The 27,113-nt window shown below is 38.7% G+C and overlaps 2 protein-coding genes across 5 annotated transcripts in view; one reads left to right on the forward strand and one right to left on the reverse strand.

Annotated features, from left to right (window-relative positions):
- Nucleotides 1–143: 143 nt before the first annotated feature.
- Nucleotides 144–19,878, reverse strand: mslnb (mesothelin b). Of its 3 annotated transcripts, none has more exons than XM_034188750.1 (12): nucleotides 19,776–19,878; nucleotides 9,169–9,267; nucleotides 8,601–8,619; nucleotides 8,437–8,479; nucleotides 7,139–7,261; nucleotides 6,540–6,739; nucleotides 6,349–6,452; nucleotides 5,086–5,198; nucleotides 4,580–4,828; nucleotides 1,949–2,023; nucleotides 1,634–1,875; nucleotides 144–217 (listed from the first exon to the last, which is right to left on the reverse strand). In XM_034188750.1, the coding sequence occupies exons 2-12, from the start codon at nucleotides 9,218–9,220 to the stop codon at nucleotides 181–183; spliced, it is 1,257 nt and encodes a 418-aa protein (XP_034044641.1). In that variant the 5' UTR covers nucleotides 9,221–9,267; nucleotides 19,776–19,878; the 3' UTR covers nucleotides 144–180. The 3 variants fall into 3 exon arrangements, with proteins under 3 accessions (XP_034044641.1, XP_034044642.1, XP_034044640.1); XM_034188751.1 differs by lacking the exon at nucleotides 19,776–19,878 and adding an exon at nucleotides 17,122–17,180; XM_034188749.1 differs by lacking the exon at nucleotides 19,776–19,878 and adding an exon at nucleotides 17,104–17,163.
- Nucleotides 19,879–22,019: 2,141 nt separating this feature from the next.
- The window catches only part of ears2 (glutamyl-tRNA synthetase 2, mitochondrial), a 37,177-nt gene continuing 32,083 nt past the window's right edge, over nucleotides 22,020–27,113 (forward strand). For both annotated transcript variants that reach the window (XM_034188866.1, XM_034188867.1), the window contains exons 1-2: nucleotides 22,020–22,294; nucleotides 26,172–26,327. In XM_034188866.1, the coding sequence (XP_034044757.1) occupies nucleotides 22,123–22,294; nucleotides 26,172–26,327 (328 nt within the window). In that variant the 5' untranslated portion in view covers nucleotides 22,020–22,122. The remainder of the gene's footprint in view (nucleotides 22,295–26,171; nucleotides 26,328–27,113) is intronic.

Consider the following 27,113-nt stretch of genomic DNA (forward strand, 5'->3'; position numbering starts at 1 on the left):
TTGAATATAATGAAAAAGAAAGAAAAAAAGAGATGAGTTCAGAAGGAGTGCCAACTTCTTTAACAAGAAAAGCCTCAGAACTTAAACACAAAACCTCAAACATCTATTATGATTTATGCGTTTAAAATTCTCACTCCGCATGTTCGCTCATCCAGGGTGATGCTGCAGACATCCTGGAGTTCAGATGTGTGATTTGTCCCCGAAGGAGTCTAAAAAGCTGCACAAATCATGCATTCAAAAACACACTCTCAAAAATCTCACATTGTATCAGACAATTTCTTTACTGGCCTCATGGGCGCAGAAGAGAACAAGCTGACAAACATGCTGAAATTGCTCTGAAAAATATCTGGACCTTGCAGAATTTGAGCAGTTTTTCAACAGCTCCTCCCTTATCAGAGCTTTTTGTGAAGAAAATACAGAAAACAGCAACCTGTTGCTACTGGAAACATAATGACGAAAGCACACAAGGAATGTCTGGAGCAAATTCAAATAATCACAACTGGCACCAACCCAGATATTTTATAGTTTGGTACTGGTTCAGAAAGCCTGATACATTTCCAAAACTTCAGGCCCGGTGTATAATACCTTCAGAATTATCTATAGTGCAGCGGATAACTGAAAAAAAAATGCTTCAAATGGTGATGCAAGCACCAAATTTGGCACACATACTCCTTAGACATTACTCTTTTAAAAATGCCGGGTACCCACGTGAACTTTCAATAGGCGGCCAAGAAGGGGTCAATTGAAGTATTACACAGGGGTCAAAATTTAAAAATGCTCCAATCATATTGAAAGGTATTCCATATTATTTGTGTGATCATAAAGATTCCAAAAAGGTATAGTTTGGACTATCTGTGAATGAATGGTCTGGAGTTATGGGGTAAAAACAGCAAGAACACTGCGAAAGGTCAATTTCAGTTTGTACAGGGGTCAAAAGTTAAAGTTGCTCCAATTTTGGTAAAATGTGGTGCAAATTACTGGTTGAGCTAATAGGATTAATAAATGGAATAGTTTTGACTGTGTTGTGTGCTTGGTTTGCAAAGTAAAGGTTAAACAATATCAGCATCCATTGGATTCTATGACATGTGACATATGCTACCCTGTAACATGATAACTAAACATGATACATGATGCAAACTATCCCTTTTTAAAACTGTATTCACCCAACTAATAATTTGCATCACTTTTTACCAAAATTGGAGCAACTTTAACTTTTGACCCCTGTACAAATTGAAATTGACCTTTGTCACTGTCTTGCTGTTTTTACCCCATAACTCCGGAACATTCATTCACAGATAGTCCAAACTATACCTTTTTGGAATCTTTATGATCAGACAAATAATATGGAATACCTTTCAATATGACTGGAACATTTTTAAATTTTGACCCCTGTGTAATACTTCAATTGACCCCTTCTTGGCCGTCTATTGAAAGTTCACGTGGGTACCTGGCATTTTTAAAAGAGTAAGAGTAAGGAGTATGTGTGCCAAATTTGGTGCTTGCATCACCATTTGAAGGATCCCTCAGTAAATATTCACTTATGTGCTGCACTACTACCCTGGTGCTGCACTTCACCAAAATTACAACATGATCTAAATAAATACTGACATGTGATGAGGAGATCTGGACTCACAATAATCTGTTGAAGGCCAGCTTGATGTTTTCATGCATCAGGACCTCCTCCTTTGGCAAGAACCTCAATAACAGCGGCACGACAACCTGCTGGTACCAGTCCTCTACATCTGTCACATCAAACTTTGGCCTCTCTGGAGCTACAGGTGGGTCTTGCTCCCTGTACATGTTTGCCATCTCTGCTAGGGTCCAGTTGAGCAGGAATTGGGTCAGAGTCGTACTTCTTATTTCTGACAAATTCCTCTGAAAAGCACAGGAGGTCAGGGGCATTTCACAGAGGAGGCATTCAAGTACAAACGCGTGGAAGCAATTATACCTGACGGGTGAAGGACACAAATCCATGAATCAAACTCCCGATGGGTCTGAAAGCCCCCATGAGCTCAGCTGCAGTCTGCAAGTCGACCAAACATTATTGTTGTTATTGTTGTGATCATTGAGAACCATATATCAAAAACTAAGCTTTTTTGTAAGACATGGCAGCTCAGCGCTAATTTGCATGAGACAAATGATGTTTAATCATTTTATCAGGTTGAGTTTCAGAGGTGCATTTTAAAATACCAAAGATATGACCAAATGTTACTTACAAAAAGCAATCAATCTGTAATGCTAAATTGTATCATTACACCTGACTTTTGTCCTCGTTATCTTGGATATTCAGAATGAGTGTTGACAGATATAAGATAATTAGGACTTTTAGTTTAAAAGGTCCATTTTAATCTATCGTAGCTATGATTACTACCATATTTTATGGACTGCAAGTCACACCAGAGTATAAGTCGCACCTGTTACAGGGCTGGATCCAGATGCATTTTTGCCCAATGATAAAATAAAAATCGTATGCGTCTTGTTATTCAATAATCTTCATTCTTTTATTCGTGTGCAACATACACTGTCACACTTCTTTTAATATATTTATTATACTTCATGGACCATAGTGAACACTTCTTATTTGTATAAATATAATGTCCTAAAAAAACAACACTATAACAAAAATTGACTGTAAACAGGATCAAATTTATTGCCAAAATCTTTCAACTATACCTGAAATAAATACATCACAATTGTACACATATCACAATTGTGATATGTGTACAATTGTGATGTATTTGTTTTAGTATATTTAGATTTTGTTGTGATTTGGCACTTTATAAACCGATTAAATTGAAAATGAATTGAAATTGAACATTTTATTGAGTCTTAAAGTAAATAAATATGAAATTGGTCAATGGATCCTTAAAGTTTGGACATAATAAACTCTACATGGTGGATGCTTGATCTCTGGACATAAATAGGAATAAACAAAATCTGTAGTTTTTGTCAAAAGCATTTCCTTTCAGACATTATTGACATAAATGTCTTTCCATATATCTGAGCTGATTCTTACAGCTGCTGTGCTTCACTTCAGGATGTAATTTGTAAAAAATACAGCACGTTTCATTTTGGGAGGAAAAAACATTTTAGTCAGTTGTAGTTTCTTGTCTGTATTACAACGTTTGGAAAGAGGTGTCATTTTATTTAAAGCGGCAATTCGTTTTGAAGTCATTAATTCTGATCGGACTCTGTCTTGGCAGAGAGCCATGCAGCGTTTGGAGCTGTGCCAACGGAACAGAGGACGATTCTCATTTCTTGACTGCAACAAGACAAGAGTCCCAGTTAGTGACTTTAATCCACACAAAAGTGACTTACGGTATTTTAATGGCTTTGAGAGGGGTTAAGAAGCAGACTTGCCATATCTGACGAGCAGCGAATCAAAGAACCAATGAGCTAGTGATTCAGTGGTTCACGGCTTCAAAGTGGAGTTGCGCTGCAGAAACGGTTGATTTCAGAGCCGCTGCAGACCAAACCCTGAATATCCGACTTTATTTGTACGCCCATATGACTCTGAAACTCGGAAAAATCCGTATAATTTACGGACTATAGGTTGACATGAAAACCACCGAAAAGCCGTGTTCACCACGGAGACACGTTCAGCACTATTCGGGATTATTCAAGATTTTTTTTTTTTTTACCAATGACGAACAATCCGTAAAAATATTGACTGATGCAACTGCATCGGCCCAAACCAGTCTGGATCCGGGCCTGGGTTAAAGAGGCCTCTTGAAGAGGAAAAACCCATATATGAGTCACACTGGAGTATAAGTTGCACCTGCTAAAAAAGGCATCTTGAAAAGCAAAAAACGCATATATAAATTGCACTGGAATATAAGTTGCACCTGTTAGAAAGGCCTCTTAATGAACAAAACCCCATATATAAGTCGCACTGGAGTATATGTTGCACCTGTTAAAAAAGGCATTTTGAAGAGCAAAAATGCATATGCTCATATTAAAATCATGCATTTCTGACATTTATAAATGCTTTTTTTTTTTTTTTTTTAAACTGTATTTTGGTTTCAAGTTGGAAATGTACAGAAGCCCTGAAATGCTCACATCACCTGCTAAATGAAGACAGAACCTGTTTCAAATGTGTGACAAGGGCTTGAATGTTTATTCATTTAATTTTAGAAGTTATCTTTTGGCAAAAGTAAAGATGGACTGACAGCCAAAAATCAACTTATGATATTATGATATTAATTTTTTAATTCAAACTTTTCTTTATTCAAATTTCTAATATTATACTTATAGTGAAAAAAATCTCTTCACCATGATATAAATTAAATATAAAATATCAAAACCAAAATAATGGAATGAACACGAATGGGTACCATTTGGTATAACAACTAAATCATGACTTTTGCAGCCAGATTTCTTTAGAAAGGTCACAGGAAGGATACATGAACATTTCTAAGTACCTAATGTAATGTATTTAACTTCACTGAAATGGGAGTAAGCAGTTCTCTAAACTGAGTGACCATGGAAGAAGGATATTAGTGTAGGAAACCACCAAGCTGCTCATGACAGCTCTGAAGGAGTTTCAGGCTTCTGCGGCTGATTGGAGACACCGTTGTACCTCTTTGAGGGTGTCCTCTGGCGTTGGTGGTGGGTACGGGTAATATGTCAGTATGGGAGTGTAGCCGAGTGAGTAACCAGTGCTGCTCAAGTTTTGGATCTCAGCAGGTCTGATGGTGGGTTGAGGGTCTTTGCCTCCTGTCAAACTGTGAAAGACCAGGTTCAAGGTGTCATTGTTTAAACCTGCAACTTCAGGCCTCAGAAGCAGCTCGGCCTTCTGCTCCTGGGTGAGCAGGTGAAGAACCTCCAACTGTGGTGAAGATACAAACAAGTCGGTGAAGGAATGAGGATGAAAACAATACTAACAGTGGAAAAGCAACAATTTTTGTTCATCAGTGCAACTCAGGAGTTACACTGATGAAATCAGTATGTGTCATTTCACTTTGATATGAATACGAATGTAAAACTTCAACCTGAGAGATATTTGATTCAACACTGAAACGATTTGATTCCTCATAAGGTTGTCTGAAAATATTCTAAATGAGGAACAAATTCCATTTCACTCACAGCATGGAAGGTAATGTTGAGTGTTGAAATGTCCTTCATACGGGCCATGACTTTGAACGCACCAAAGTTCTTCTGCAGCCACTCCTCACTGCTTTGTCCCGGACTCATACAACCTGCAAAAGACATTGTGAATGAATGGATGAATTAATGAATTTATTTCAAACTAAATTAACACAAAAAAGGGTAGGAAGAAGTACACACCTATAAATTTGTACAGTTTAATGACATCACCATGTAAATCTCAACTTGCAAATTTATTTGCAAGTTAAACGTAAATACGCAGTAAGTGGCTTAAAAAGTTAAATCACATGCACCTGTCGATTTGACAAAAGGACTAGTTAAAAATTATTTAACTAATTTTAATACATTTATTAAAATACAATAACAGCAATTGCTATCATTATGACTGGGCAATAATAATCATAATGTTCACCATAATTATTAGTCTAAAAAAACCAAAACAAACTGCATTAGATTTATATTTAATTAATTGATTTATTTATTTATGTATAAACATTATTATAATAATAATCATTGGACCACGGAGGAGTTCTGCATTATGACTGCTGTTCCAATTTTGCTTGGATTCTTGGTTCTACAAAAACAATGTACAACTACTATAGGCAGCACCTACAGTATTTATCATTCTGACACTTTCAACAGGTTTTCTTGCATTTTCAAAGTTAAAAAACCCATAGTGCACCGTCAATGTGAAATACACTTGCAGAAATACTGCATTTGCTGAAAAAAATTTCCACATTCCAAATTCCACATGCACCTCTCAGCATAAAATCACCATGATGATATTTCATCTATAAAGTAGAATTGCAAAAATAAACAAATATAATTAGAGTTTTATGATGTTGAGTCTGGAGCTCTCGATCGACTGCTTATTTTATTTGTACAAAGACAAGTTTCCAGTACTCCTGACTTTGGTAATTATTCAGAAACTGACAGTGATAGACAGTGACGTCTGTCTATCAACAGAACCAAGTGCTGATTTAAAAGAATTTTCAACATTTTCCATAATTAAAATAGCATATTTAGAGGGCTGTGAGCTCAGGCACCTGATGGGCGGAGCTAGAAATTCACAGGTAAGGGGGGTCACTGGCCACTAGGTGTCACCACTGTAGCAGTGCAAGCATTTTAAAACATTTTCAGATGTTGGGATATTTAAGTCAGCGTTTCATTTCTGCCAACATGATGTAGAATATTTTTTAACCATGTACACCTTTGCTGAAGTTCTCAACAAAGAAGCGTTACCAGCTACTCTTCCACTAGACAGGAAGGGGTACATGAAGAAGGTGTAGATCCATTTTTGTCTCACTGGATCCATCTCAGAGAAATGGTAGCTGAGCTCCTTTACCCTGCATGAAGATATGAGACGGTGAGATGCCTGCTGGCACGACGGCCGTAGCTAACAGACAGATGCGTCGAGGTAAACACAGACGTACACAGTGTGGTAGGTGGAACAGCTGAAGTTCTTGATGCTGAGGCAGGTTAGGAACTGTTTGCTGATTGATCTCAGAAGTGGTTTGATCTTGATCTCCAGCCACATCTGGACCAGGGTTTCATTTTGGAAAGCATCTACTCCCGGGTAAAGTTTCAGCTCCCCCTCCAGGCTCATAAGAGGTACTCTTGCCATGCTGGATGTCTGTGATATAGATAAAAAGATGCACAGTGGAATATAAAATCATTTCACTTGGCACAGGCAGATGATGATGCTGGAATTTGTTGCAACACTTCTTCCACTGTGTGTCTGTTGGATATTCTGTTTGTGGTGCTAACTCTGAGTAGTAGGAGGAGTAACAGGAAGACAGGGGTCAGGAATGAGAGGAACAGTAGTAGCCACTAAACCAGTATGTTTGGTATTTATATTCTGTATTTATATTTGCAAACTGTTTGCCTTTTTTACTTTCACGTTTCATACTCTGTATGATTCTTACCCTGTGTGCTGCTATACAATGTTGCTGGAATCTCAGTTTCCCTGAGGGAGTCTTCCCAAGGGATCAATAAAGTTCTATCTAATCTGTAATCTAATCTAATCTAGTACCATGAAGGAATAAACATCCATCGATGCCTCAATTATTCCCTTCAGCCTCCGCATGTGGTCTCTTCCCGTGTCTGTCGAAGGCAGACCCACACATTGGAGAAAGTGTGAGGTTGAGTCAGGCACCTTCAAATGATGAAACAAAGAAACGTGAGCAATATGGAAGTGTAGTTTTTAATAAATAAAAACAGGGATTGCAGAGTGAACATGTTACCCTTCAACAGGTTTTAAAATACTTCCAGTGACCTTCTGTTTAACCTTCTAACCCCAAAACCAATAGGGTTGAAGTATTCAGGGGACCCAACATACTTACCAAATTTGGTCACAATCAGTGGTGGGTCCAGAGGGATTTCTTGGTGGGGCTACATACAGCATCACTATTTACTGGCGGGGCAGCAGTGAATGGCCAAGTAAACGTCAAATAACACATACATGGACACACACGCAATGCACAATAAACAAGTGACAGTCAAGGCAGACACTGCTCTCCTATAGTTGGGGCTATTTTCCTTCCTTCAGTGTGAACATGTTCTGGTTTCTGGATGATCCATTTTATACTAGTGTGACGGAGGCAAGCCGGAGTGCTGTGTAGCCAGAAAACCTCACTCCCCGACACCAAAAGACACTCTACCAGCAGACGGTGGGACCCGTGAGTTTTAGCCCCATGGTTAGAGTCGCTGTCTTCTATCCCAGAGATTGTGAGTTCACACCCGAGGGGGGAAACATAACACAAAGGTGGACCTATCATACCAAAACAAATCAAATATGAGGAAAAATCCCAACATCTTGCATTATGGGAGTGGTGTGAAGTCTGACAATTGGCCCCTTTGCAGTGCACAAACAATATCTCACGAGTGCTGTGGACACTGGGGGCGCAATAGCACCAGATCAGTCAAACAATGTAGGAAGCTGAAACTATAAAACATAGTATGATGAATAGCAAATGACAACTTTTGGTGGATCTCCTCACATTCTTTGGAATGTAGGGGTAAATCATCTCATTGAGCCCCCGCCTGCCTATGTCAGGTATACATATACACATATACACAACTAGACTTTTGACCTTGTGAACCCAAAATCAATAGGTTACATAACATATATCTTAAAAATGCCGAGCTGAAATGGAACAATTTGATTTCTGACAAGTGTCCCGAAAGTGAGGGATGCATGGACGGAAAAGGTGACAATATTCCTCTAGCTTGTACGAATGTTAGAAATTCAGTTTCGTGTAATGGTTTCATAACAGACTGAAATCCAAACTGTGTGCAGGATCATGTGAAAATTCTTGTGTGTCGACTCACCCAATTGCAGGAGTCTTGAGTCATGCAGGCTTCATTGGAATGTCTTTACATCAATGACACAACAAATATTTAGAAACAAAAGAGAGCAAATCGTTGCATCTTCTGCTCTACTGCCATTGAAATATACATATGACAAAGTGACTGTTTAAATGATCTGATCTTACCCTTGCAGACTTGATATCCCTGTTAAAACAGAACAGTTCATTTTTAGAACAAACTCTAGATTTTCATGGGTTTTCACTATATTTCATTGTATTTAAGACATTTTAATTGACATGATTTAAGCTGCATGTTGATATTTATGCAATTGGGTCCAGAAATATTTGCACAGCGATAACATTTATGGTGTTGAAGTGAAACAATCAAGGTTGGAGTGTAATGTAGACTTTAATTCAAGGGGTTCTACAAAAATATCACATTAACAATTTAGGAATTAGTCATTTGTGTAAATAGTGGTCCATTTTGGTCTATTTTGTTCCCTCTGCAGTCACCTGTTCTTATTTCTTTGCACCCCTGTATCTGACCTAACATGTTCCCCTTACTATTTGGGAAAACTAAGCTGGTAGAGGAAGCCCACTCTGAAGATAAAAGACAATCTATTTTATCGTCCACTGCTTGCACTTCCCATTTTATAAAGTAAGTATTGTATGATTAATTTATCCAAGGTAGAATTAACAGTTTTCAGCACAGTCACAGTTTCGTTTCAGTGGTTCTTAACACTTCTAAACTTACCCCAGCAGCTCCCCAGAACATAAACCAATAAGAAAAGGTGGCGCGACCCCATGGCACCTCAAGTCTCAGGTAGTGGAAGGGTATAGTGGAGAAGGATCACTGGGAAGAAAATTGGGACAATCAGGTGATATATTCAATTAAATTTTCATTACATAGCCAAACAAAAACAGAAATTACCTCAAAGCACCGTACACGAGTAAGGTCTAGATCTAACCCACCGTCAAACTCTACAAGTGCAGCTGGTGAATTAGTCTTTCTTGTCCTCTGAAGATGTTTTTACACTCAGAAACCATGTTACCTTTCAACTAATTCTGACTGGTTGATTAAATGCTGTGACATACCAAAACATTTCCATCCATCTATTTTCTAAACCTGGTTATGGCAGTTTAGGGTCATGAGGGGGGCTGGAACCTATCCCAGCCTAATCACATGTCCCCATAGAAGAAAGTGGCTGAAGTATTCAAATATAAAGTGTCCTTTAATGTTAAGACTTGAGAAGCAAACAGCTTGTATCCAACTTTAATCTGAAGTAAAACTAGGGTCATGAGGGGGGCTGGAACCTATCCCAGCCTAATCACATGTCCCCATAGAAGAAAGTGGCTGAAGTATTCAAATATAAAGTGTCCTTTAATGTTAAGACTTGAGAAGCAAACAGCTTGTATCCAACTTTAATCTGAAGTAAAACTACCTCCAACACACCAGTAAAAATATGACCATATAGGTATTTTGTACTTAGCGCATGTGATACTGAGGGGTAGTGCCCAAGTGAGTAAATGTGTTTGTTTTCCAGTGCGGAAGGTTCCCAGTTCAAGGCAACCCCTGCCCATTTTCCATGTATTGTGGAGTTGCGTCATGAAGGGCATCTGGCGGAACACTTGTGCCAAACCAACATGCAGATCTGCTGTGGTGACCCAGAGTGAAAACAAGGAAGAAGCTGAAGGGACTTACATATTATATGTGATACAGATTTTCAACAATTATTCCTTCAACATGCATTGAAAACTTTTAAGATTTTAAAATCGATTTTCTGGATCCATAAGACACTTTAATCTTGTGAAAAAAACTGTGCAACAATAAAAAAAAAAACAAAGATTTAGATGTTTAATTAACTTGATCAAGTATACTAAGTGTTTTAAGTGTACCATGTCAATAAAAATTAGACTGGAGTGTTCAAGGCAGATTTGAAATTGAAATCAGAATTCAGGCAAAATTCACAGTGCTGGAGATTTTAGAACTAATCAATTGAAATTTTTGTTCAATTTCAATTATGTTCAGTTCCATTAATTATCAATATACCACTATATTTCCACCACAAAACTAAATGTCATTTATGTTAAAAGTGTGTTGGAGGTTAAGCGAGTGTCTGACAGGGTGATGAGTGTGAAGTTGGAAATTGAAGGGGTGATGATGAATATCATCAGTGCATATGCCCCACAGGTAGGTTGTGAGATGAAGGAGAAAGAAGATTTCTGGAGTGTGTTAGATGAGGTGGTGGAGAGTGTGCCCAAGCATGAAAGAGTGGTGATAGGAGCAGACTTCAATGGGCATGTTGGTGAAGGGAACAGAGGTGATGAGGAAGTAATTGGTAGATATGGTATCAAGGATAGGAATGGGGAAGGACAGATGGTAGTTGATTTTGCAAAAAGGATGGAAATGGCTGTGATGAATACCTACTTTAAGAAAAGGGAGGAGCACAGGGTAACATATAAGAGTGGAGGAAGGTGCACACAGGTGGACTACATTCTTTATAGGAGATGCAAGCTAAAAGAAATCACAGACTGTAAGGTGGTAGCAGGAGAGAGTGTCACTAGACAGCATAGGATGGCTGTTTGTAGGATGACTTTAGAGGTAAAGAAGAAGAAGAGAGTGAGAGCTCAACAAAAGATCAGATGGTGGAAGCTGAAGGAGGAAGACTGTTGTGTGAAATTTAGCGAGCAGGTGAGAGAAGCACTAGTTGGAGGGGAAGCAATTTTGGACAACTGGAAAAGTACTGCAGATGTGGTGAGGGAGACAGCTAGGGCAGTACTGGGTATGACATCTGGACAGTGGAAGGAAGACAAGGAGACTTGGTGGTGGAATGAAGAGGTCCAGGAAAGCATAAGGAGAAAGAGGTTGGCGAAAACGTTTTGGGATAGTCAGAGAGATGAAGAAAGTAGACAGGAGTACAAGGAGATGCGGCGTAAGGCGAAAAGAGAAGGGGCAAAGGCAAAGGAGCTGATCAGCCACAGCATGAAGTTATGGGAAAGAGTAGTAGAAGCTAGGCTTAGAAAACAGGTGAAGATCTGTGAGCAGCAATATGGTTTCATGCCGAGAAAGAGCACTACAGATGCAATGTTTTCTCTGAGAATACTGTTGGAAAAGTACAGAGAAGGACAGAAAGAGTTACATTGTGTGTTTGTGGACTTAGAAAAAGCTTATGATAGGGTGCCAAGAGAAGAGTTGTGGTATTGTATGAGGAAGTCTGGAGTGGCAGAGAAGTATGTTAGGGTAGTGCAGGACATGTACAAGAATAGTGTGACAGCGGTGAGATGCACAGTCGGAATGACAGACTCATTCAAGGTGGAGGTGGGATTACACCAAGGATCAGCTCTGAGTCCTTTCTTGTTTGCAGTGGTGATTGACAGGTTGACGGATGAGATCAGACAGGAATCCCCATGGATTATGATGTTTGCAGATGACATTGTGATCTGTAGTGAGAGTAGAGAGCAAGTTGAGTCTAGTCTGGAGAAGTGGAGATATGCTTTGGAGAGAAGGGGAATGAAAGTCAGTAGAAGCAAGACTGAGTACATGTGTGTGAATGAGAGGGAGCCCAGAGGAATCGTGCAGTTACAAGGAGTAGAAGTGGTGAAAGTAGACGAGTTTAAATATTTGGGGTCAACTGTTCAAAGTAATGGAGAGTGTGGTAGAGAGGTGAAGAAGAGAGTACAGGCAGGGTGGAGTGGGTGGAGAAAGGTGGCAGGAGTGATTTGTGACCGAAGAATATCAGCAAGAATGAAGGGGAAAGTTTACAAAACAGTAGTGAGACCAGCTATGTTGTATGGTTTAGAGACAGTGGCACTAACAAAAAGACATGAGGCAGAGCTGGAGGTGGCAGAGCTGAAGATGTTGAGATTCTCTTTGGGAGTGACAAGAATGGACAAGATTAGGAATGAACATATCAGAGGGACAGCTCAGGTGGGACGGTTTGGAGACAAAGTCAGAGAGGCGAGATTGAGATGGTTTGGACATGTGCAGAGGAGGTACCCAGGGTATATAGGGAGAAGGATGCTGAGGATGGAGCCACCAGGCAGGAGGAGAAGAGGGAGACCAAAGAGGAGATTCATGGATGTGCTGAGAGAGGACATGCAGCTGGTTGGTGTGACAGAGGAAGATACAGAGGACAGGGTGAGATGGAAACGATTGATCTGCTGTGGCGACCCCTAACGGGAACAGCCGAAAGACAAAGAAGAAGATAAGCTTTCCCATGATAAACACTGTAATAAATAGGCTGTCAATTTGAACTAAGGTTTAATGAGCTGTAATTAAATATAATGATTTTTGTAATACTTGTGAACTGGAGTAGAACTATACTCAACAAAAATATAAACGCAACACTTTTGGTTTTGCTCCCATTTTGTATGAGATGAACTCAAAGATCTAAAACTTTTTCCACATACACAATATCACCATTTCTCTCAAATATTGTTCACAAACCAGTCTAAATCTGTGATAGTGAGCACTTCTCCTTTGTTGAGATAATCCATCCCACCTCACAGGTGTGCCATACCAAGATGTTGATTAGACTCCATGATTAGTGCACAGGTGTGCCTTAGACTGTCCACAATAAAAGGCCACTCTGAAAGGTGCAGGTTTATCACACAGCACAATGCCACAGATGTCGCAAGATTTGAGGGAGCGTGCAATTGGCATGCTGACAGCAGGAATGTCAACCAGAGCTGTTGCTCCTGTATTGAATGTTCATGTCTCTACCATAAGCCGTCTCCAAAGGCGTTTCAGAGAATTTGGCAGTACATCCAACCAGCCTCACAACCGCAGACCACGTGTAACCACACCAGCCCAGGACCTTCACATCCAGCATGTTCACCTCCAAGATCGTCTGAGACCAGCAACTCGGACAGCTGCTGAAACAATCGGTTTGCATAACCAAAGAATTTCTGCACAAACTGTCAGAAACCGTCTCAGGGAAGCTCATCTGCATGCTCGTCGTCCTCATCGGGGTCTCGACCTGACTCCAGTTCGTCGTCGTAACCAACTTGAGTGGGCAAATGCTCACATTCGCTGGCGTTTGGCACGTTGGAGAGGTGTTCTCTTCAACTCTATGCGAAGGAGATGTGTTGCAGTGCATGAGGCAAATGGTGGTCACACCAGATACTGACTGGTATCCCCCCCCTCAATAAAACAAAACTGCACCTTTCAGAGTGGCCTTTTATTGTGGGCAGTCTAAGGCACACCTGTGCACTAATCATGGTGTCTAATCAGCATCTTGATATGGCACACCTGTGAGGTGGGATGGATTATCTCAGCAAAGGAGAAGTGCTCACTATCATAGATTTAGACTGGTTTGTGAACAATATTTGAGGGAAATGGTGATATTGTGTATGTGGAAAAAGTTTTAGATCTTTGAGTTCATCTCATACAAAATGGGAGCAAAACCAAAAGTGTTGCGTTTATATTTTTGTTGAATTGGCATTGGCAAATTTGGACTCAACCCCGAGCCTGCTCCAGATGCATTTTTTATACTGACGGATTATATATGGATTATATATACGAGGCATATATACGATTATATATACCGACAGGCGTGGAAAAACTCACGCATGCGCACGAGGGTTCAAGCATGTCTGACGTAAAAACATATGAATGAAATCCATATAGTTTTTGAAAAAAATAAAAAAGGACCTATACTTTATTGACAGACCTCGTATGATTATAAGTAAATCTGTTGCATCAGAGTTTGAATTTGAATTTTTAAGGTTGAATTTATTAGCATCAAAATATTCAGCCTCAAAAACCTCAACCTAAAAAACTTTCAACCTAAAAATAAGTTCTACCTCAAAAGTTCAACCTAAAAAATTTCAATTGCAAACATTCAACCTAAAAAAAAAAAAAAAATTCAACCTCAAAACAGAAAAGCAGGGAGAAGCGATCGATCCCTGTCTCAATCATCAAATGTTCAGCAATGTATCACTTCTTTTTCTTCTTCTTTGGATTGGTCTCAGTGTCACATGACCAATGAAACCATGATTGGCTGAACTTTGGATTTTCTAACAACATACTATTCAAAGAATCTTGTGTCGATAGTTGTAGAGAAAAGCAGTAAATGGTAAATGGACTGCATTTTATGTAGTGCTTTTCAATCTGCATCAGATGCTCAAAGCGCTTTACAATAATGCCTCACATTCACCCTGATGTCAGGGTGCTGCCATACAAGGTGCCCACTACAACTAGCAACTAGGGGATTAAAGACCTTGCCCAAGTGCCCTTAGTGATTTTCCAGTCAGGCTGGGATTTGAACCGAGGATCCTCTGGTCTCAAGCCCAACTCTTTAACCACTAGACCATCACCTCCCTAAATGATTATATTTCTAACTGTAGCACATAAATTTCAAAACTACACTGAGGCACTGCTTTAGTAAAGACATTTAGTTATTTTGCAGAAGATAAGAACAGCATTTGGCCAAATTCAAATCATTGATATTATAACTTAACTCCCTGAAATCCAGTGTTGCCAAAGCAACTTTGAAAAGTTACTTAATTAGTTACTTTATACAGTTATACTTTACAGTTACTTTATACGGTTACTTCATCAGCAGCTGTGGACAACTTGTCGGCAGCTGCTGAATGTAATTAATAAAGTAACTCATAATCTAACATGGTTATTTTTAAGTTTAGTACTCAGTAAAGTAACTATTAGTTACTTTGCTGATTGCTCAATCTTAAGAGTCACCAAGTTAGATTACTAGTTACCTTATTAGTTACATTACTGATTAGTTGCAAGTTTTCAGCAGCTTCTAATAAAGTAATTGCATAAAGCTGCCAATGAAGTAACTGTATAAAACAACTAAAAAAGTAACTTTTTAAAGTTAATTTGACAACACTGTTGAAATTACAGTCTGTCAAAGATGAATAAATTACAGTGTGTTAGGCTTTTTTTTTTTTTTTTAATTGTGACATCATTCTTGGAGCTTGTGAAATAAGGCCTGGAGGTGGCAGAGCCTACAGCAGATAGGAATCAGGGCGGGTCTGTCAAATTTTCCTTTGTGTGACAAAATGACCTTTTATACAGTGACACAGAGCTCAGGAGAGAATGGGTGCATCAGTGGAAAGAATGATGAAATTCTACACCATTCATATCCAAACAAAGAACAAAAAAAATCACTGGAACACACTGATCCTGTTCAGTAAGATGTTGATTGTGAATCTCTGCCGATGTCTCTGTAGTACACATTATAAACCAAATATACAGTATTGCCTGAAATATTTTCAAATTAGTCATACAGGCGCTTTCAAGTTTGCTTATACTATTAAATCAGCATCACAGTTTGTTCAAAAATAATTAGAAGACAAAATTTCCATAATTACAAAAAATGCCAATATCAGAGCTACAGTCAAAGCTGTAACTATTTGGAAAGTGGCACAATTTTTGTAATTTTGCCTCGGTACCCCACCACAATGGAGTTTAAATGAAAGTCAAGATGTGCTTGTCATGTCCTCTTTCAGCTTTAACTCAAGGTGTTTAACAAAATGATCACGCTGGCCATTTTAGAATTACAGCCATTTTTATACACAGTCCCTCAGTTTCCACAGCACTGCAAAAACTGATATCTAACAAAGTAAAAAAAAAAGACTTGTTTATAGAAAATTCGACTTAGAAAAAAATGATCTTGTCAAGCATTTTTTTTTTTTTTACATAAGAAAAAATGTCTTATTTTGGGAAAATATATCTCACTTTTTCTTAATATGTTTTTCCAAGCAAAGGAACAAGATTGTTTTCCTTATTTTAAGACAGAGGCTAATCTTAAAATAAGAATTTTATCTAGTTTTAAGGCACATTTTGATTATTCAGTGCCTGGACATTTTGCTAGTTTTGTGAATTCTAACCAAGTAAATTATTCTTACCCCATTGGCAGATTTTTTTTTTTTTGTTGCTTAAAACAAGACAACTACACTGAAAAAGAGAATGTTTGAACCAACTTTAAAAAGTGTTACAATTTGTAAAAAACCTGAATGAATTAAGTTGTTTGAACTTAAATTTTTAAGTTCGAGTTGATTTAACTTTCAAACTTAAGTTCAAACAACTTAATTCATTCAGGTTTTACAAATTGTAACACTTTTTTAAAGTTGGTTCAAACATTCTCTTTTTTCAGTGTGGCCTAGATTTCAGCTTATTTGTCTTATTTTGAGAGGGACAGTTTTTGCAGTGAGGACATCACTAATTGGACAAACAAGATTTAAGGATCCTTTTTAAAGCAAATCATCACTTTTCCAGTCAGTTTTAGTTAGACATACACTCACTGGGATCCAAGTTACTCAATTTATGTCAGTCCAGATCTTCCAGCCATGCCACTAATGAGATAAATAATAGCCATCTTGTTTTCCTACTTCTTCTTAACTCTCTCTCTCTCGCGCACACACACACACACACACACACACACACACACACACACACACACACACACTTTTGAAATGCACCAGAGATTCCCTCGTTTAGAGCCTCTCTTTGAAAGTGCCCCATTATGCTAGAATAAACAGTTGGTTAAAGTGTAAGTGTTTGCTCAGGATTCATTCTTGTAACTCTGGCAGCTGGAGCTAAATACAATTCACATTCTTTGTTACTCATAAACTTCAAAATCACTTTCAAAGTACTCAAAAAAATGTTTGTAGAATTAGTCAGATTCAGTAAAGTCACCATGATAAAGGGCACAAAATCACTCACACATCTTCAACCGCTTACTCCAGTTAAGGGTCACAGGGGGCTGGAGCCCATCCCAGCAGTCACAGGGCGTGAGGCGGGGTCACAACCTGGACAGGACGCCAGCCTGTCACAGGGTCATATACAGACAAACAAACACAGTCACACCCACATGCAAACCTACGGACAATCTTTAAAGTTTCCAGTCCACCAAACCTGCATGTCTTTGGATGTGGGAGGACGCCGGAGCAGCCAAAGGTAACTAGGGTTGGGACTAATGGTATCTGACTAGTCGACTAATGATTTTCATTAGTCGACTAGTCAGATACCATTAGTCATTGACTATGACATTGGGTGAATTAAGATAATTTCGAATCTTCATGGTGAAACTCAAACAAATATAAGCACAAAATCACAAATACAAAAAAGAAAAAAAAAAAAAAAAACAGCATTGGCATGAAGACAATACCTGCATTCATTTACTAGGCATAGACGACCCGTTTGAACTGACTAACTCACCTGCTGAGGTTCACACACTTTTTCACTAACTGTTTTACCAAAACATTTAAATGATTTTTAAACTTCCCAAATTTACTATAGAATTTCACACAAACCCAACCTTGTTGGTTCATTTTTTTTTTTTTTTGAGTAATCATGTTAAAACAATTCATTATATCAGTTACCAATGTATTTGTTATGTCTTTTATTGTTATTTTAAGCAGAATAACTCAAAACTATAAACTGTATTTTTATTAATATTTGTGGAAAAATATTGTTTATAATCAGTGAAAAAACAAAAAACATTTTGCTCATGATGTTGATGTGGATGCAAGAGCTCTTAACACTTATCTATTTATTTATTTTGACAATGATAAGAAAAAAAAATATTCAAGCCTGTATCTACATGAACCTTAAAAACTGAAACATACACTCAACAAAAATATAAATGCAACACTTTTGGTTTTGCTCCCATTTTGTATGAGATGAACTCAAAGATCTAAAACTTTTTCCACATACACAATATCACCATTTCCCTCAAATATTGTTCACAAACCAGTCGAAATCTGTGATAGTGAGCACTTCTCCTTTGCTGAGATAATCCATCCCACCTCACAGGTGTGCCATATCAAGATGCTGATTAGACACCATGATTAGTGCACAGGTGTGCCTTAGACTGCCCACAATAAAAGGCCTGCAATTGGCATGCTGACAGCAGGAATGTCAACCAGAGCTGTTGCTCGTGTATTGAATGTTCATTTCTCTACCATAAGCTGTCTCCAAAGGCGTTTCAGAGAATTTGGCAGTACATCCAACCAGCCTCACAACCGCAGACCACGTGTAACCACACCAGCCCAGGACCTCCACATCCAGCATGTTCACCTCCAAGATCATCTGAGACCAGCCACTCGGACAGCTGCTGAAACAATTGGTTTGCATAACCAAAGAATTTCTGCACAAACTGTCAGAAACCGTCTCAGGGAAGCTCATCTGCATGCTCGTCATCCTCATTGGGGTCTCGACCTCACTCCAGTTCGTCGTCGTAACCGACTTGAGTGGGCAAATGCTCACATTCGCTGGCGTTTGGCACGTTGGAGAGGTGTTCTCTTCACGGATGATGCGAAGGAGCTGTGTTGCACTGCATGAGGCAAATGGTGGTCACACCAGATACTGACTGGTATCCCCCCCAATAAAACAAAACTGCACCTTTCAGAGTGGCCTTTTATTGTGGGCAGTCTAAGGCACACCTGTGCACTAATCATGGTGTCTAATCAGCATCTTGATATGGCACACCTGTGAGGTGGGATGGATTATCTCAGCGAAGGAGAAGTGCTCACTATCACAGATTTCGACTGGTTTGTGAACAATATTTGAGGGAAATGGTGATATTGTGTATGTGGAAAAAGTTTTAGATCTTTGATCTTTGTCTCATACAAAATGGGAGCAAAACCAAAAGTGTTGCGTTTATATTTTTGTTGAGTATATATATATTGTACAAATAAATATTCATAAAATACATGTTTTGGGACACAATTCTCCTTCATCCATGGGTAAACTATTGCTTCTGGCTGATGTATCCACTTCAACTGATGCTACACTAGTTATCAAGAAAATGCAGTTAGCGCTAAATATCTTTTTTCTTTTAATCAAATGCAGTTATTGAGTATCTCCAAACACTTGATATTCTCATTGCAAAGCTATAAATTAGAAATAATGCTAAATATTTCAAATACACCATTACTTTAATAGTTTAATAATTCTGATAAGTGACTTATCTAGATGTTTGATTGTTAAAATGTTACACATTAAATTATTTAATTTTATCAGGTGTTCTTTTTTTTTTAAACTGTTGTAAAATATAAAAGAAAGGTAATTTTCTCTTTGATTTTTTTTATTGCTGGAAAAATTCAAACTGGGCTGAGCAAACTGAAACACAAGTAAATGGCATAATACTCTGTACAGCTCACATCTAAAATCCCCAGAAGGTTCACTGTTACCAAGGTGGAGCGACACACGACAAAGCAGTTTATACCACCTTAAATAAGTGATGAACTCACTTTGATGTCAAAACAGGACTCTGTTCATCTCTATTTAGCATAAATCAGTGAGATCATTGAATCAGAGATGAGAGATTACTTACAAACTGGCAATACAGACATTTATAGTTCAGTCATTAATAATATGAAATCAAAGCGTACCGTATATTGCTCGTCCTTAAGGTAGATGCTGGAAAGTGCAGTTGATCATCTCTCGTTCTGACAGCTTGTGTAACATGCAAAGAGGCGACAAGGTGATGATGACTTATTGGTGCAAAGGGGGCGGGGTTAAAGCAACACTTCCTGCAATAATATGTCAAATTCATGTTGACACTCACCCACACACACACACACACACACACACACACACACACCCACACCATTTGCATTGTGAGCGAATGTATGTTTCCACAATTAAGAAGACAAAAAGGAAGGCATGAAATCATAAATGTGAAGTGTTTGTATTAATATTTCAGATTCTTAAAATAAATGTGGGTATAAATAAGGAAACAAGACCTGAGTACAAACAGATCAAGTTGGTCTGGTTTAAGACTATCAACACCACTATTGCAGGAAGCGTTTTATCCGGGACAAAAGAGAAGCGAGTGGAATGTACAGTGTAGTGTAAACCAAATAAACCAGTCCAACCACTATCAAGTTGGCATGGAGCTTGGTGCAACTGGTGTATGTGCACTGAGTGGAGGAGACGGATCCCACGGTCCTACAGAAGCACTGCAGTCAAACCAGCTGGCAAAAGCTGCAAGTGAACCCAGAGAGGACAGTCCCGTAGCCAAAGAAGAAAAGGACTGACCCACGAGACGCCCATCCAGGTCCGCCATCTAAAACAGAATGACAGAACAAGACACAACTCAGTGACCTGCCCGCTCCCAGAAAGGGGAAATTATCTGATTAATAAACAAGAGCAAGCATTGACGAAGACTCAAAATAAAAGATATGTGATTCACATCGTGACCCGGAATTTACCTGGATCCGGATTCCGCAGCACAATGCAAAAATTGCACACTGATCCAGAATGGTCCGACTGATCAAGATGTTGCAATCTGATATTTAATTCACATGCTGAACAAAATAGTGTCTTCTTCCTGATCTTGGTTTTACATCATGATGTTGTATCAATGAAGTAGTTTTGACGTAATCCTTACAAGTCTACCAAGTGAAAGCCTGATCCAGATCCAGATCACCTCAAAAAATTGAATGGGGTCTTCCAAGGCCTAACACCAATGTGTGGTGAAAATTTGGTGAGAATCCGTGAAGTTTTTTTTTTTTTTTTTTTTTTTTAATATAATCCTTCAAAACCTATATAAAGAGAAATCTTGATCCAGAATCTGGATCCGGATCCAGATCAACTCTGAAATTTAATGGAGTCTTCCATGCCTTAATAATTATCTGTGGTGAAAATTTCATCAAAATCTGTGCAGTAATTTAGAGATAATCCTGTTAATAGACAGACAAATAAATAAACACAAATGTGGCAGATGATTTGGATCCATGTCCAGAGGCATCCTCCAAAATTTCTGCAAAATCAGTTCCATATTCTTTCTACAGTTAAATATAGTTGGAGTTTAATGTTGACTGCATTCAACGTCACACAGATTTGAATGAGTGAATCCAGAATTTCACCTGTGAGAACTAAAAAACACTTTTGCACACAGTATTTGTTAACATGATTGGATTTCTGTGTGGGTACATGAGGAAACTGATGCTCATTTTGAAGCAGCTGTTTCCTGAGGCTAAACAGTCACCTAGTGGTGCTTTGGTGGAAATGTCACAGCCACTTTTGTTGAAATATAAATTTTATTGGGAAATTTGCTTGTTATAGCAGCATAAACAGGAAAGCGCAAACAAGTGACAAAAGACAAAAATAGACAAGTATATGAAACAAAAAGAACACTAAAAAGGCTATGTACACAATATACCAAATATATATACACACACACATACAGCGAGGCAAATAAAGATTTGATCCACTGTCGATTTTGCACGTTTCCCCACCTACCAAGAAAAGTGAGGTCTGTAATTTTTATTGTAGGTACACTTCAACTGTGAGACAGAATCTTAAAAAAAGGGAAAAAAAAATCAGAAAATCACATTATATGATTTTATATCATTAAATAATTAATTTGCATTTTACTGCATGAAATAATTATTTAATCACCTACCAACCAGCAAGAATTTTGGCTCTCACATGATTGTTTCACTCATTTGTTTAATTTTTCTCATCATCATCATGGATGCCTTTAAAGTTTGCTGATGTGTTTTTAACACTGAGTTGAAAGTGTTAAAAACAAACATTACCCCGTAGCGATTCAATTGTATGTTACTGTTCTGTCCACACGGTGGCGGTAAGGCACCAATACACTTGATTGAACAATCTCTAATAACGCAGTGAAAAAGAAAAGCTATTTTAGCCAATTTAGCCGCTGTAAGATGCGACGTGTCAAAATGCCTTTTATTTACATTTTCTTTGATTTCTGACTAACCTGTTATCATGTCGTGTTGTCTGAGATTACGTCCGCGGTATTTCGTGAACATTTGGCCGACACTGAGAGCGTTTCCCAACAGGAACAGACGCTTTAAACGTCAGGTTGAGGTGTGTGATGTGAGGTGTTGCTCCTCGGTTCGCGGTGAGGTGAGGGTGAGATTCGCACCCAGTCCCACCGGTAAGATTCTCACCCAAAACTGGCTTCAGACATGCATTCACCTGGAAACTTTCCGCTGTGTTTGAAGCCGTGTTCTTCTCTACAACGTAATCAGCACATCTGACATCAACAATTACATTATTATTATCAAAGTGTGCATACTCACAGCAGGCTACTTCCATTAATTTTATCGTTTATTCCGTTTTTTCTCCACCTCTGGCTTGTTTAGTCATTGTTAATCAGTACATGCTCAGGCTGTGTGAAAAGCATAAGTACAGTAAGTTTGATTCAGATGAGTAACCGCCCTGTAGCTCTTCATATTTTCAATTTATTAAAGCTGTACGGCCTTTGTATTTTTTGTTTGCTTGATTTTGGATTTAAGTCATAAAAAATATTATCTTTGGCACCAATATAATTTTATTCCTTAGCATTTGTAATATGATATTGCCAATATGATAAAAATTTGCTCTCTTGAAACAGTTTAGAATTTCAGCCCCTGATGGGTAGAAATTCAAGCAATCAGATGCCATGACATACATTTGGTAACAACGTCATAGATCACGTTGGAGCTTCCCCCCAAGCTGCAATAGGATGCTGACAAGGACAAGCTGACTGCCAATCAGAGTAAAGAAAGGCAGCATGATGTCAGCTGGGTGCTTGCTCAAACAAAATGAACCAAGATGGCAGAAAACGCTCCAAAATGGCTTACTTCTGTATAAATCAAATATGTTTCTCATATATTTTGTAAATGTTAGTAAGAAATAGACACTTCTCAATCTAAAACATGCTGTTTTTGAAATAAGACAACACCTCTGAAGTGATTTATAAGGTATCTTACAGATGCTTGCGTACACGCCCCTTGAACACACATCAAGCAACTGGGTCAGGTCACAAGTATTTGAAAAACGTCAGGCATGCACGCATGTGCACACGCGTTTCCTCCTGCAGTTCATTTGCACAATGACGTTTAAAGGAAGAGACAGTATTTGCTGTGGAATTCCCCTTCTGATAAATATGCTCGCTTCAGTAAAATGAGCGGTAACTTTGCAACATGTTACAAAAATAAACCTGCATTATAATGTTTGGATTTCAGTAGAAAATAAATGTTATTTTTCTGAAATTTGAAGGGCTGTACAACTTTAAATGGACTATTCCCTCAAAGGCAAAAGAGACCCATCTGAAAATAATTCAAACCATTTGCCTTGTTACAGAATTTCATAAAATAATGTTTCATTTTTGAGGTAGACCTTTGTCTTTTGCAGTAAAATGGTTGAAACTTTGTTTTCCCCCCTTTTTTGGTAATACCCTGTGTCCCAAAGATTTTGGCTGTATATTAAAAACTGGATATAATTCGATATACCTAAATGGCATTCTGACCTTTGATATTTATCATATTCTTATTTTATATGGATAACTTAAACCCTTTACTGTAGCATATCCCATCTTATGTGTGTTTCAATAATGAATTTAAACTGTCTCACCATATAAAATGCATTTTAGGAAAGCAAGAGAGACATGTGAGGATGTATCTTGCCTTGATTCATTCCTGCTTGATTCAAGAGTATGCCTTCCTTTTTGTTTGCCTTTACTCAGCATTTTTCTAGATGCCAGTTACGATGTAAAGGCGACATGTATACACAGACCAACACATTCACACCTATGATCAATTTAAAGATTCTAATTCAAATAACCTGCATGTCTTTGGAAGGGGGAGGAAGCTGGAGCACCTGAGGCAACAGTGCAAACCACTAAGTCACAGTGCCATTCATGTTTGTAAATTTCAAAAAAAAAAAAAGAAGATGGAAGTAGCATTAGGGTGAGGGTAAACAAATCAAATGGGATAGGGATTGTCAAGTGATGTCAGCCAGCCAATCAAAAGCATTCCGTCTTCTATACCTGTAGCTATTACTAGGAGTGAATAACTGACTCATAATGACAAAATGTTCTGTCACTAAATCTTCTATTGCTGCATTGATTGATGCACCAAACTCTACCAGGCAGAGAGCAGATAAATGACTAGCTAAAGCCCCAAACAAGTCTTCCAATCCATACGACCATACAGCTTATTTGTTCACGCTCTGAAATATGGCCCCCAGTAGCATTTCAGAAAAAAAGGTGCTCTACAGTGCAAAATTGAAAACTGTTACATGGAGTTACTTACAGCCGGGGCTGCAAATAACTCGAACCACTGCTTAAATGTTTTGAAACACAGGTGTTTTGAATAGGAAATTGATGAGGTGTACAATGGCTGTGTGAAGCCAGATATCACAATATCAGACGAAATATACAACAGAACAGGAAATTAAATCAGAATTAAAGAACAGAAAGGCACCTATTGGACGGTTCAGGAATGTGCGCCCATATCAAATGATGATAATGAACACACTAGTTGGCACGGGGGGAGGTGGGAGTTCTGTATACTTTTGTTGTCTGCTGAGCAGACACGTACAAGCTTGTGGATTGTTGCTGGCATGAAGTTTGTGTCTGCATCTTTGTTTTTGTTATCAACAGAGAGCACCACTGAAAAACACCATTCTTGCTTACTGCACCACTTTGTTAGCGGATTAGACCTACCATATGAGAAACGCGAGGGCAGAGAATGAATGCCTCTGCCAAATCCTAACAGCCCTTTCTTTATAACCCCAGATTTATAGGACTTTGCAGAGAGTAGGGAAGTGTAGGGTGAGCTGCTTCATCTGGTGCCACCGTGACCTCTACCTGAATAAGTGACAGAAAACCAGTTTATGAAAAGACAGTTTATTTGTTTCCTAGAGTTTCCATCTAGGTGTGTTAAATAGAACATACAGTTGCAGTCATGAGTTGACATGTACCTTGGATTAAAAACAGTCAGCACGGTTTTCCTGTGCTCATACTTAATTTTATCAGTCATACTGTCCCACAGAAAGTTATTTAATAATAAGTTAGATTTATTTCACTTTCTTTTCCCACTATGTAAGATTTTCTTGGTCAACTATTTACGTACATACACCAAGATGAAACATCATAGTATTCCAGAAGATTTATGAAATTGATGGAATTACTTTTAAAAGCTTCTTAATTGCGAGCTCACCACCCACAGGGGGAACCACTGAGGTTGGGTGCGCTGTCCCATGGGTGGCAGTGAAAGTCAAGGGCCTCAATGGACCAGACCTGCGCTGTAGAAGCTAGCTCTGTAGGCGTGGAATGTCACCTCGCTGTGGGGGAAGGAGCCGGAGCTTGTGCGTGAGGCCCCGGTAGATGAGAGGGTTGCAGGTGGGAGAGACTCCTTGGCTGGAGTCCTGCATGGGGCAGTGGGGGATTCCATTGTTCTGCTGGGGGACTTCAACACACACGTGGGCAATGACAGAGACACCTGGAGGGGTGTGGTTGGGAGGAATGACCTCCCTGATCTAAACCCGCACGGTTGTTTGTTATTGGGCTGTTTCACAGTCAGGGTACACAAGTATGTGTCACAGGCACCAAAAAATCTAAGTGGTTACTTTGGTCAAGTTATTCATCCATATCTAACTGCTGACTGGGGTACTTAAAGTACCTGAAGGTTGGAACTGTGCAGACTTTTATATCATTGTGGAAGGAGGCCCAAATGAACATCCAAGAATTACCAAAGGTTTCTTCTAAAAGTGCAAGATCAACTGAGGAGGTCGGAGGCCTCAGATAGAAATGTAACACTGTCAACGAAGAGGAAGCCATTAATCCAAATTTGACATCAACTATTTAAACATTAAAAGCTCTGTATGTTTCCACTTGGTGTTAGCCTTGGGTTTCACCTGTGAAGACTGCAGGTGCTGTTTAACAGTGTAAGATAACATGCACACCACATCAGACTTGGAGCCAATGAAGTTATTTATTTCTGAGAGTTTCTGATGTTTTAACAGTACTTTGCTTTGTGCTGCTGCAGGCTTTTTACACCTCGGAGGTCTCCGCACCGCTTTGTACAATTATATCTTTGCCAAAAAGTATGGCGGCTGTTTTATCCTGCGACTGGAGGACACTGATCAGAGCAGGCTGGTACCCGGAGCAGCAAAGTCTATTGAGGACATGTTGGAGTGGGCTGGTAAGTCCTGCAGAAACTAGACCTATCCTTAGTGTGAGATGTTTATGTTGGCAGGAATATAATGATTGATTGTACAGAAGGACAGCACACCAGTGTCACACTCAACACTGGTGTGATACTGGCAAGACTTGCAACACCTTGTTATATTAATGACACCAACAAAAAAAATACGCTGACAAAACAATAACAAAAACATGCCAAATATCAGTCATTTTGGCACATCTGCCTCTGTGATCAGCATTGAGACTGAGACCTGTGATGATCACAGGTCCAGGTTTTTTTCTTGTTCAGCTGAGCTCCACAGGTGAGTCAACACACCTGTGAAATAATTTACTTACAGATAGAACTGCCTTATGAAGGCGTAACAGTCATAGAAACGGTGTGAAACTGTGATTCTGTTGTTTGAAGTAACAGAACTTTGCGCTGTGCTCGTTTAAGCCTTAATGACCATGAATTAAACACAGGCATGTATTTGTTCCATGTAAAACTGTAAAAAATGTTTGATTCATGAATTATTATTTTTTTTTAATCCAGATTTTAACCCTGAAGGAGCAGATTTGAAAATGAAAATAATCCAGGTTAAACTCTTGCTCAAACAAGAAAATCATTAAATTATTAAAGGGGTCATATAGTCCAAAATGAGTAATATGGTGATATAATACAGTCACTGTGCAAAAAGTGAAAAATACCTTGATAGGATTTTTAGGTTGTGTTGCCCATCCCTAACTGCTTGATTAAAAGATCCAAATGTTCATAATACTTCAAACCTAAAATATTAACGAGATC

The sequence above is a fragment of the Thalassophryne amazonica genome, chromosome 15, assembly GCF_902500255.1.
Source record: "Thalassophryne amazonica chromosome 15, fThaAma1.1, whole genome shotgun sequence".
Classification (NCBI taxonomy): domain Eukaryota; kingdom Metazoa; phylum Chordata; class Actinopteri; order Batrachoidiformes; family Batrachoididae; genus Thalassophryne; species Thalassophryne amazonica.

What these genes read in the sequence shown, in the direction of transcription:
- mslnb (XM_034188750.1), bottom strand. Translation starts at nt 9,220, where the DNA reads ATGGGGTCGCGCCACCTTTTCTTATTGGTTTATGTTCTGGGGAGCTGC. An exon ending in TGGATGTTTATTCCTTCATG is followed by an intron (nt 6,740 to 7,138) that starts GTACTAGATTAG and finishes TCTATATCACAG; the next exon opens with ACATCCAGCATGGCAAGAGT. An exon ending in CAGAGGACACCCTCAAAGAG is followed by an intron (nt 2,024 to 4,579) that starts GTACAACGGTGT and finishes GTCGACTTGCAG; the next exon opens with ACTGCAGCTGAGCTCATGGG.